At 37.1% G+C, this 12,732-nt stretch overlaps 1 protein-coding gene across 5 annotated transcripts in view; it reads left to right on the top strand.

Moving 5' to 3' along the window:
- Window positions 1-12,732, top strand: part of Ppp1r12a (protein phosphatase 1 regulatory subunit 12A) — a 109,131-nt gene that overhangs the window by 63,831 nt on the left and 32,568 nt on the right. For all 5 annotated transcript variants that reach the window (XM_040754933.1, XM_040754934.1, XM_040754932.1 and 2 more), the window contains exons 5-9: window positions 1,574-1,718; window positions 7,901-7,975; window positions 8,569-8,657; window positions 8,807-8,964; window positions 10,708-10,832. In XM_040754933.1, the coding sequence (XP_040610867.1) occupies window positions 1,574-1,718; window positions 7,901-7,975; window positions 8,569-8,657; window positions 8,807-8,964; window positions 10,708-10,832 (592 nt within the window). The remainder of the gene's footprint in view (window positions 1-1,573; window positions 1,719-7,900; window positions 7,976-8,568; window positions 8,658-8,806; window positions 8,965-10,707; window positions 10,833-12,732) is intronic.

Here is a 12,732-nt window from a genome sequence, read left to right as displayed (position 1 = left end):
TATTATAAGAACCATATAGGAGTATTGTAATAAGGATTATTTTTGTACAAATGCCCTGTATGTAAGATTTTTTTTTTTTTTGGTTTTACGAGACAAGGTTTCTCTGTATTGTTTTGGAGGCTGTCGGTCTAGCCTGGCCTCGAACTCACAGAGATCTGCCTGCCTCTGCCTCCCGAGTGCTGGGATTAAAGGCGTGCGCCACCACCGCCCGGCCCTGTATGTAAGATTAGGGATGGATAAATACAGATAGCCATCCAGGCAGGCCAGCAGACATGGTGGTACATGCATATATTCCCTCCACTTAGGAGACTAAGACAGGTCCACCATTGGGTTGTCATGTATAGCAAGATAGTCTCAAAACCAGCGAAGTATATTTGAATAGACAGAGCCCTAATGTGCTGATTCAATAGTACTACAGTTGATCTAAAGAATATTTTTTATTAAAGCAGGTTTTTAGGATGGCTTTGTTATCAAGCTAGGTTTGTAAATAGCTGCTATAGCTAGATATTAATAAATAGGCTGGTTTATATTTCTTATGTTTTGGCTTGTTTTACACAATCTCACTCTGTAACCCAGGCTGACAGCAATCATTCTGCCTCAGCCACCTAAGTGTAGTGATCATAGGTCTGAACATTTGCATATAACCATCACTTCTTAACAGAAAATAGAAGTGATTATATATTAGCTGTCACTACCACCTCCTGTAGGTAAAAAGAAGCCCTTGTCAAGCTCACCATCTTGGAAAGTCAGGTAAAAGTATACTACTAGATTTCTGATGTAAAGCATCATTTGCCTGTGTGTGCGGCTGTGCTCTGTGCAACTTATAGGTTAGTAAGAGAACATAATTTGTGAATAAAGCAAAGGTTGATGTCACTATGCAGCTAGAGGGCATGCTAATTTATGTAACTCTTTGCATTGTATTAAAATGTATTCCTATTTTATAGCTTGTGAATGACTGGGATATCTGCTTTCTGCTGCTGCAGAAGATGAGTCAATACCCTTGAAATATGTCTCGCTTTGTTTGTTCCTAACAGATTATCAGTTTCTTTTGAAAAATTTTTGTAGCAGATCATAAAGGTTCACAAAGCTTCTATAAACCATTTCCTCAAATACAAAGCAACTAAGCATTACAAAATAAGCTTCTTGGACTCTGGTATATTTTTAGGCCACATTTGGCTTGAGATTATGTATCATCTGGACATCTAAAGATAGCTCTTGTGGCAAATAAGCTTTATGTACAGATTGATCCATTGTGCTTAATCTGACTTTTACAACTGGGCTTTTCGGTGACATTTTTCACTTGCAAGTGATACTAACAAGAATTAATCAGTTTCATATCAAACTGTAAGAGATAAGATCATCAGAATTAATTAAAACCTCATTGTGGCAATGACTCAAGTGTCTTCTGTAAATTATTTTCTATTTGCCCTAGTTAATTCATTAGGAGGAGGAATTGGAAGTTGGAAAAGAATTACATTGCAAATTGTGGTTAAATTGCATGGTAGAAGGCTATTGATCATGTTTGCTAATTTCTAGAATTTCATGATTATCTAATTCACTGTAATTTCTTTAGACTTTTAATACAGGCAGGCTATGATGTTAATATTAAAGATTATGATGGCTGGACACCTCTTCATGCTGCAGCTCATTGGGGTAAAGAAGAAGCATGTCGAATTTTAGTGGACAATCTGTGTGATATGGAGATGGTCAACAAAGTGGTAGGCCTTTTAAACATATTTTAACACTAGAAACAAAACTCTAACCTCGACTTGATAAGTCAAGATTATGAATTATGTCACGTCTATCTGCTGTCCATCATTAGTTCATTTATTAATATTTAAGTTGTTTTAGACTCCAAATGAGGTGTTTATGCACTGTTCTGCAGAAAAGGCAGCTGTGATTCCTTGAGTAACCATACTGTCATACATGTATAGGACATGTGAATATTTGTATAGCTACCATACTTTTAGGTACTTATAAGTTAAGAAATTATGTGTTTGTGTAAATGTTTGCTGTTGTCAGATTTTGGAACAGTGTACAGGGTGTTTCTCATTCTTTTGTCTGATCGTCTTTAAGGCTTGGGCTTGTTTGTTTTGAGACACGGTCTCTCATAAGGCTGACCTTGGATTCTGTATGTAGCTAACGTTTGTGCTGAACTGACCCCCTGCCTCCATGTACTGAGATTACAGGCTTCCACTGCCTTAGCTGGCTGATGATAATCTTACTAACCTGCTCACAGTAGACAGTGAAATGGAATTATTGAGGTGCAGCATTTATAAGAAAACAGTTCAGTGGGTAAATGACTTAACTAATCATCTGTAATTGGATAAAAGAAATGAGAGAAGATATGAATACTGTACCTCATATTTTTTACAAAATCATGTACCTGATTTCTTAGATCACTTTTCCCTTTCAAATAGTGTCATTTGTCAGCAAAAACAGTATTCTTGCTAATTAGTCTCCTACTCCATGTTGATAAACAGCTTTCATGTAGTCACAGTTGAAAGCTTAAAGTTTGTGTTCTGTTAGCTGAGCTCTGGTCAGCATTCCAACTGCCTTCCAGTATTCTTACAGGCCACTCACTCACATGGGAAGTGCTGATAATTGATTTATTTAGTAATAGTGACTCCCAAAAAAGACTAGAAAGGAAGTTTTTTTAATTGAGATAATTTTCCAAAAGGTTATATAACTTTTGAGTATATATGAACATGCTGTTTCCCTGGCTGGAATGGTACTCTCTGACATATGTAATACACAATCTATATGAGAAGAATTATTGAATTTTGCATCTGGCCTATAATTATCTGCTTAGGTATATTTGGTAATTTTATTTCATAACATTGAGCTTTCTGATTACTATTATAACCACTTCGTTTGTCACCATAAATTTGATCTCATATTTCTTTATTCCATTATATTAGTAGTTCTTTAATTGATTTTGAGCTAAGTCCCATATTCTATAGTGTCTTGCCTTTTTCATATGTAATATCTATTGTTGTCCTTTCACCAAACCCCAGATACTGTGTTTGCAGATTTAGAAATATGCTCAGAGAAGTTGAATAATTTTCCTAAAGCCTCACTTGGAGGTTCTCTCTCTGTGTCTGTCTCTGTCTGTCTGTCTGTCTGTCTGTCTGTCTGTCTGTCTGTCTCTCTCTCTCCTGTTAAGTTTCTCTACTACAATTTTTTCTTTTATTTGTACAAATATTTCTTTTATAAAATATTTAAAACTTTAAATAAAATTGTTTTTAAAAATGCAGGACTTTAAAAACATTTTAATAGAGATAAAAGGGTAGACAGTTCTAAATGCTTTTATACCATATTTAGTCATAATGATTTTAGGTTTACTTATTTGAAAATTCAATAGTTACCTAACTTTCCTATGTGGTCGAGCTGTCTTCTCTGTTTTTTTGTTTTGTTTTAGTTTTCTTAATTTTTTTATATGTAAGTATTTTGCCTGCATGTGTATGTGTACCACACACATGCCTGGTACCTGCACAGGTCAAAAAAGGCTGTTGGATCCTCTGGGATTGGAGGAGTTACATATACCTGTAAACCAGCATGTGGATGCTGGGACCTAAACCCAAGCAGCAAGTACTTTTTTGTTTTGTTTTGGTTTTGGTTTCTTGAGACAGGGTTTCTCCCTGTAGCCCTGACTGTCCTGAAACTCACTTTGTAGATCATGCTAGCCTTGAACTCACAGAGATCTACCTGCCTCTTCCTCCCAAGTGCTAGGATTAAGGTGTGTGTCACCACAGCCTGTTTTGGCTATGAGTACTTTTAACTGCTGAGCCATCAGTCTTTTTAGTTTTTACTGATAACTCTTAAAATAGTATGTCATGCTGTATCTGTTTTCCCCACCCCATTTGGCGTTTTGAAACGGAATCCCTACATAGCCCTGGCTGTCCTGGAACTTCCTGTGTAGACCAGGCTGGCCTTGGACTCACAGAGACCTGTCTTCCTCTGCCTCCCAAGTGCTGGGATTAAAGGCATGAGCCACCAATTCAGGATCCTTTTTCTTTTTGGGAAAATTACTTTTTTAGTTCAAGATTTTCCTCAACTCACTGTGCAGTTCATGCTGACCCCAAACTCCTGATTCTGCTACCATAGACTTTGTAGTTCCAGGATTGTAGATGTGAGCCTCCATTCTTGGCATATCTTATGTTTAATTAGAGCAAGTCATTTTGTGTTGATGTGCAAGTCTGCCTTAAAATTTATCATGTCATTTCATTTCTTTCATTAGTGCTTTTTATGATGTATTTTTACTTTATGTGTATGGGTGTTATGCTTGCATGTATCTCTGCACCATGTATGTAAAGTGCCCAAGAAGGCCAGATGTTGAATCTTTCTAGAACTGGAGCTGTAGATGACTGTGAGTCACCATGTGCGCTCTGGGAATTAAACTTGTTTCCCCTATTGGAGTAGTAAGAGCTTTTAACTCTGAGCCACCTCTCCAGGCCCCTTTCATGAGCATTTGTTTCTTTAAAGCATCAAGTAAATGCTCTCCAAGTACTGTGAGTGTTTCCATGAATTAACAGGGGAAAACATTGGTTAGGGCCCACACATGTACCAGTATGCATATACATGTACATATCATATGCATTGAAAGATTTTTTTAAAACTGAAAATGTGATATGTGAAAATAATATAGAAAATGTACAAATATTAAAAAGTCTTTTTACATGGAAATGATGTTCTAAAAGTAAATAGAATTTTTTTTCAACTTTTTAACTTGTCTGCAAACTGTAAAGCATTTATTTTAACTTGGTTTTTTGAGACAGGGTTTATCTGTTTAGCTTTGGAGGCTGTTCTGGAACTAACTCTTGTAGACCAGGCTAGTCTCGAACTCACAGAAATCCACCTGCCTCTGCCTCCCGAGTGCTGGAATTAAAGGCATGCGCCACCACTGCCTGACTATTTTAACTCATAATATTGATAAGTATAAAAGTTTATTTTGCTTTGTTGACTTGTTAAAATAATTGTTTTACTAGAGTGTACCTATTGTCTCTTCTTTAATATCAAGGATGATAATTTTACTGGAATTTCTGTTGATGCACAATGATTAGAGCATGTTATTAGTTTGATATCATACAGGTTTATGTATTTCTACTACTCATGGCACAGGTATTTGTTTTCTATCAAAATCCTGCCTGAGCATATTCTTACTTACTGTGAAGTCATATCATACACTGCAGCGGTGCAGGCCTGGATTCTGTTTCCACATCCTCTCCCTTGCCGCCATGACCCTGGCCAGTTGCCACTCAGGCTTCCCATCTGAACACTGAAAATCATGGAACTATTTCAGTGGTAGTTCCACAGACTTAAAGAAATCATGTCTACAAAAGCAATTCATTTAGAACAAGTGAGAAAGAAAAAAATGAATAGACTATAAGTTAGTCAAACCCTAGCCTTGATCTGCAGGTGTATTGAACTGATTTGCCAAGCAACTTGTTTTGTTCTTTTTTGATTTGACAAGTTCTTACCTCCCACTATCCCTCACTGTGTCCTTAGTGTGCCTTCCTGTGCTTGTATCCATTAGGAAAGGCAGTGGGGTGTGATGACAAGTGCAAGTCTCATAATGTTCAGACTCTCCTTAGGCTCCTTAGTGTCTTACAGATTGCATGAAGCTTGTGGTTACGTTACTAATGCATGTTGCTAGGTGGTGGTGGGATGCTTCTTAAATTGGAATGTTTTCTCTGCTTATAGCCAACATTTTACTGTAGTTTTCATTCTCTATCAGCTGCTGTTTGCAAAGTAGACTCATTAATCAAGGGATAAAATGAAAAGAAAGATTAGTAAGGTAACGTGGTTTCTAACTATTAAAAAGAGACATCCCTTGGTTGGTCAAAGAACCCTTTTCTTTTAACTTCTGCAAAATGTAATTGTAATTTAAAAAAATTCATGATAGGATTTTATTCATAAGGGTTGGTAAGTTTTTAAGAAATCAATGAATTAATATGAACATAAGGATGTGGTTTTTAAAAATACAAATTGCATGAAAATACAGAGCTTCAAACATTTTAGAGCTAATTGCACAGAGAGTACAATATATCAAAACTGGAATTTCTGCCTTAAAATTCTGAACCAGTTATTTTATAACAGATCCTGGTTTGGGGTTTTCTTTTTTTTAAGTCAACTTAATTCTGAGCTTTTACTGCTTCCAACTGAAATGGGGCAGGGGAGATATTAGAGCATCACCCCTTGGTTTGATAGAGGAAAGTGACTCTTCAAAACACTGAGTGTTTTCCACAGGGATACAAACAGACTGACAAGGGTTCCTTTGAACTAATTTTTAGAACTAAACAGTACTTTTTTTTCCTTTTTTATTTATTTAAATTAGAAACAAGCTTACTTCACAAGTCAATCCGAGCTCCCCCTCTCTCCCCTCCCTCCCCTCCTCCCCCACTACCCCCAAACCCTCACCCAATCCCCACTCTTCAGGGAGGATGAGGCCCTTCATGGGGGATCTCCGAAGTCTGTCATATATCATTCGGGGCAGAGCCTAGGCCCTCCTCCATGTGTCCAGGCTGAGAGAACATCCCTCCATGTGGAATGGGCTCCCAAAGTCCATTCAGATGCCAGGGATAAATACTGATCTACTATCAGCAGCCTCCATAGATTGCCCAGGCCTCCTCACTGACACCCATGTAGAACTAAGCAATACTTGAGGCAGCTGCATACGCACACACATGCACATAAACATGTTTACTTAAGTTTTAGGAAGTAATTAAATTAAAAGGCCTCAAAACCTAGAATTTCCACATGAATCATTAATTTCACTTTTAACATGGAAATTGCACACACACACCAGTGCAACAGTCTTCATAGCAGTGCCTTTTTTTTTTTTTTTTTTTGGTTTTTACGAGACAGGGTTTCTCTGTATTATTTGTATGTATATGCACTTGAGTGCACGGTGCACGTGCACCGAAGGCATCAGATCCCCCAGAACTGCACTTAGCAGGCATTCACCCAGTGATGACAAGGAGCTGAACTTGGGTCCCCTGCAGGAGCAGTCCTGCTCTTCATCCAAGTAGTGCTTCTTATCATAGGCAGGAAACCAAAGCTAACGACCGGTTATTGGTTTAGATTATTTTTCAGTGAAGGGGAATGAACTAGTAATGCTTGCTATTACCAGATTAATCTTGGCAGCTTTTTAAAGTAAAAAGAACCCCATCTAAAGGAGTATTGTATAGTTCAATTCCTGTAAAACGTTTAGCATAAGCAAATATATAGATACAAGGTAGGTTAGTGGTTGCCTTGGTTAGGAGAAATGGGAAAAAGTAGGGAGACACTAAAGGATATGCTTATTCTTTTGAGGGTAGCGAAAGTTGTCTAAAACTTTAGTGGTGAAGTTATAGCTGTAAATACTCAACCACTTTGAATCATTATGGTACTAAAACTATGGAAAGTATCCTGTTCTGCTATTCCCTCACATGACTTTCTCCTGTATCACTGGTGATCATTGTATACATGTTTCCAGGGACTGGAGAGTTAGTTTAGTCACTGAAATACTTCCCTTGCAAGTCTTACAACCTGAGTTCAGTCCCCAGAATCCATATGAGAAGCTGGGTGTGGTATCCTGAGATTTTATTCCCAGTGCTGGGGAGCAGAGACAAGGGGCTCCCTGGGGCTCCCTATCCCAACCTAACTTACTTGGTTAGTTCCAGGCCCATGAGAGGCCCTGACTGTAAGAAAGGGGTAGGGGACAGATCCAGTGTATGCTTCCACATGTATGCTCTAACTTCCACATGTATGCTCACACGTGCATATATACCTATATGAACATGAAATGGTGTGTGCATAAACTGTCTAGATTTCTGTAATAATCCAAAGTTGTGATTTATTTACATTTATCAAAATTTATGATTTATTGAATTTTTCCTGCTTCTCATTTCCTGTCTAGGGCCAAACAGCCTTTGATGTAGCAGATGAAGACATTTTAGGATATCTAGAAGAGTTGCAAAAAAAACAAAATCTGGTATGTTTGGTTGCTAAAAATGTCTTATTTCTAATGAATTCTCCATAGCTTTGAATTTCAAGCAGTTGAGGTGTTCTGGGGCAATTTCATACTGTTTTAAAGTTAGTTTTAATAATCACAAAATGGCCAGTGGGCTAGAAGGTAGGAGTGGTGGCAGTGGGTCACCCATCTTGTCGGTTGCCTATTTTTGTGTCTTGCCTTTTACAAAATGAGTATGTATAGCATGTTTTCTAATTTCTAAGACATATGCTTAAAAGGTGTGACTATAAACTGAGTTTACAGTAGAAGGCTCCAAACAAGCAGGGAATTCCGTAACTAGGATGCAGTCTTAAGTAACTTACTGTCGGCAACCACCGTAAGTAGACAGTGGACGTGTGTGTGCTCAAGATGGAACGGTTGACGTTTCCTTTATTGCTGTTAGAATTCCTGGCTTTGTTATGCTTTATTTAAATTGCCAAGTGTTTTTCAAGCTTTTTCTTTGCAGTTAAAATTAAGTCTTTTTAAAAATGTCATTTTTTTTATAACTTCATTCCCTTTATTTATACTCTGTTCTTTGCTAATTAATGTTACTCTTCTTTCCTGTGTGGATAAAGCTCCATAGTGAAAAACGGGATAAGAAATCTCCACTAATTGAGTCAACAGCAAATATGGAAAATAATCAGCCACAGAAGACTTTTAAAAAGTGAGTAAACGGTGAAGGAAGCTTTTATTTCTGCCCTGAATGGAATAACACAGTGGCCACAGGAGCTACTCTTGGAATCTGAGGGAAAACAATAATGTGTTTGAGCCTTTCGTGTTCACAATCAATTGAAGTTGGTTTTCCTTCCACAGCAAAGAGACGCTGATTATTGAGCCAGAGAAAAATGCATCCCGCATTGAGTCCCTGGAACAAGAAAAGGCTGATGAGGAGGACGAAGGAAAGAAGGATGAGTCGAGCTGCTCCAGCGAGGAAGACGAGGAGGACGACTCGGAGTCGGAAGGAGAGGCTGGTGAGATGAAGCATACATTAGTTACAATGTACTGGTCTTGCAGTCTGATGTAACATGGGATAGGCTTTTGTTAAGCTTTTGTACAGACTTGCTACTTAAAACCTGTCTGGGTAACTTGTGAGCTTATTGTCGTCTGCCTATCAGGAGGCGGTGGCTCACCTCTGCCTCTTGCTGATGTGTGTTTAGATTTGAAGAAGGTATGGAGGCATTTTAGAGTTCCAAGGACCCAATAGGATGTATAGAATGTGAGCAGCTTCCCAGCAGTTCAAGGACACATCTACTGATTCCTGTGATTCATTAGCCTAGAAGGCTGGCTCTGTCAGCTTCCCAAATTCTCCCTAAATTGACAAGGAGAGAAGGGGCTGCTGAGACCAATTACTTTCCTATGATGCCATCGAGTAACTGGTTTGTTTTGAGAAATTTGAGGATATGGCAAAATGTAATATAATAAACATTCATGCTCTGATGACCAAGACTTCATATATGAAAGCTCATACTTCAGATTTTCTTTTTAGTAAAATTAAGATACTACAAACAGCTTCCTTTAACATCTATCTTAGCTTTCTTTTTCTTCCTTCCCGAAAGGCAATCATGAGATTTCCTTCAATAATCTTTTAGTTTGTGTCTGTACTCTTACATGGTATACTCAAGTAATATGTAACATCTTTGTTATAATACAAGAGTCATAATATTGATGTTTACTTAATAAGCACATGAATTCATTATTTCTCATAGAATGAAAATGCCATGTAATTAAGATATATTGGTTGATTTAGCTCCAGTACCAGTGCCTGAAACATAGGGACAGTGGGTATATCTTGAATGATACCCTATAAGTATATTATTTCTAGAAAAATGAAATTCTGCATATTTAACTTCAGAGTGAGAAAGTCATATTAGCCATATTGACATGACTGTAAATTGTCCAATTTTTTTTTTTAGATTTACTGGAACAATGATCTTGAATAATAGTTACTTATTCATTAAAACTTAATGGCTTTAGTAGACTTTTTACTAATACTGCCAAGCCTTCAAATTTTAAATGTTACTTAAGATTTCTCCCTCTAGTTCACCAATTTTTAACATCATGGAACACATATTTTTGATGGTCTTAGGAACCCCAAACCATAAATTTATTTTCGTTGCTCCTTCATAACTAACTTTGCTGCTGAGTGAGATTTTGGAAATATGTGATTTTCAGTGGTTGCAACCCACAAGTTGAGAACCACTGCTCTGGTTTTAAGAGTTAATGAAGTTAGGTCCTATTTGTGTCTTTGTTTGTTTTTTAATGTTGTTTAAAGTTCCATATCCATAAAGATAGATTTCTAGAAACTCCTTTCAAATCTCTCTGGTGGTCTGGAGAGATAGCTCAACAGATAAAGCATGAGGGCCAGAATTCAGAGCTCTAGAGCCCACAGAAAAACCAGGCAGGCAACTGGCTACTTGGATGCCAGCCTTCGGGAGGCAGAGACAGGAGATTCCTGGGCAAACCAGCTAGCTAGACTAGCTGTAGTCAGGCAGCTTCAGGTTCATGAGAAACTGCATATGTTGACTTTGGGCCTCTACATGCACATACACCTATAAACATATACTCACAGGACCATCAAATAAATAAATATGTGTGCGTATGTATGTATGTATGCATTATACACACACACACAAAGTGATAGTAATAAGGCAAGAGCTACAGGAGTCTAGTTCCTATAGACTCTCAACTCTTAATTTTTTGTTTGTTTTTAATAGATAAGACAAAACCAATGGCTTCTGTAACTAATGCTCACACTTCCAGCACACAAGCAGCTCCTGCAGCTGTTACGACACCTACTCTGTCTTCCAGTCAGGGCACCCCTACATCACCTGTTAAAAAGGTAAGCCAAGACTCTACTATGAAACATACATGTATTCTGTTTATGTACCATTTTGAGTAACCGGTTAAAATAGTTTACAGTTTTATAATACTAAAATTGGCAGTCATAGTAATTATTATTTCTATTAAGCTTTTCTTTGGAGAAATTCGAGTTTTGTATCTTGTCTATTACCTAGAGATATATACTGGTAATTGTTCACTTGAAAGGACAGCATGAAAAGTCAATGAAGGTTCACAAGTCAGTGGAAAAACAATAATCTAGATTTTTTTGTCCAACTCACACAAGGTACCTGCCATGCCACTAACATATGCAGTCAAAGCATATTAGAAAACTAGGCCTCTGCCCTTGTTACTTATTTTCATTATGGGAAAATCACTGTCTTTCTTACCAAACCAAAAAAAGATAAATAAAATTAATACTGTAAAAATTAGTTGAGAGACAAGAGCATGACTAGTGATGATGGCTTCGTTTCTTCCATCGCCCTATGTTCGACACCAGAGCTGCTACTCTTTCTTAAACACAGTGGTGAAGAGCTTTTGCTTTGCTTTTCTTAACCTTCTGGTTTCTTCATAAAGATTTGTCCTTCGCACCCACCCTTACCTTTAATGAGCTTACTTGTGCCCTTCTGAATATGTATACGTTTTTCTCCAGAACATTTAAATTGCAGTCATCATTAAATTTTCTCCTGAGTATGTCAGTTTGTGTCTTCTAGTTACAGACATGTTGTCCTTCATTCCCACAGTAAAATAGTCCTTCTTATAGGAGAGTTAAGTTTGATATAATATACAGTATATGATCTATGAATTGTTTATAATCTATGCTCACTAGTATATGTGTGTGTGAAGTTTTCAAGATTGTGCTTCAGTAGTATCTTACTGACTTGTGATTTCGAACCACAAGTCCCGGTAGAAATTGGACGTTGTGTTTGCTCGTTGTATCTCTCTTGAGACTTACTGTTCTGTTGCATATCTAGCAGTGTTTGGATTGAAGGGATTTGAAGACTGTTTTTAAATCCACACTGTGTTTCTACTCACTACTATCAGTAACGTACAAGTTGGTTAAAATGCAGAGTTTTAATTTTTTTAATTGTATATATGGGAATTTTTTTTAACTTGCATGATCTAAAAGTGTGAGTGATGGGGCAGTAGTAGAGTATTTGTCTAAGATTTATGAAACCTAGGTTTAGTCCCCTATAGTGGGAAAAATAAGTAAAACTCAGCCTAAGAAAAGCCTAAATTCTCAATGCTGGAAGCATCTAGGTATCACTGGTGCATAGTTAGAACATCAGAAGCTACTGGAGTGAGTTGTTTCTCACTGCTCTAGAGCTAAGGGCTTCTTCAATTCTTAGAACTCGAGTTCATGTGACCTAATTATATACGCTTGACATGAAATGCTCTTAAATTTTGAAGACTGTATCAGCTTATGACTAGCATTGGCAAAGTTTAACTGAACTATATTCTATTTTACTTCTAGACCTTTCATGTACTTCTTCTGTGAATACTAAGTTGTGTTTCTTTCATGGAGATGTTTTAATTTATTGTCTAGTAAGATCATAGGATTATTTCAAGTCAGCTGTCTCTCTTTTGATAATTTGACTAAGCAATTCCTTTCATAAAGATGTAAAAAAAAAGTTACAATAGACTTGTGTTCAGTTTTCCTTCTCAAGCATAACCTTAGACTTAGCCATCTCACTTCTCAACTGACACCTAATACACTAACTGACAGTACTTTGTATCTGTGAAAGCTTAGTGGGAAAATAATTTCATTCCTGTACAGTAAAAAAAGCTTAATTGAAGACTTTTTGATTCTGTAATTAAACTGAGTTAAACATGCACATCTATAATTTATATATTTGAAAAATCTCATCTAACTTACCTTGAACATAATATTGTTTATATTT

This window comes from Mesocricetus auratus, unplaced genomic scaffold (assembly GCF_017639785.1).
Source record: "Mesocricetus auratus isolate SY011 unplaced genomic scaffold, BCM_Maur_2.0 Super-Scaffold_100011, whole genome shotgun sequence".
Lineage (NCBI taxonomy): Eukaryota > Metazoa > Chordata > Mammalia > Rodentia > Cricetidae > Mesocricetus > Mesocricetus auratus.
This window is presented reverse-complemented; position numbering and strand designations above follow the sequence as displayed.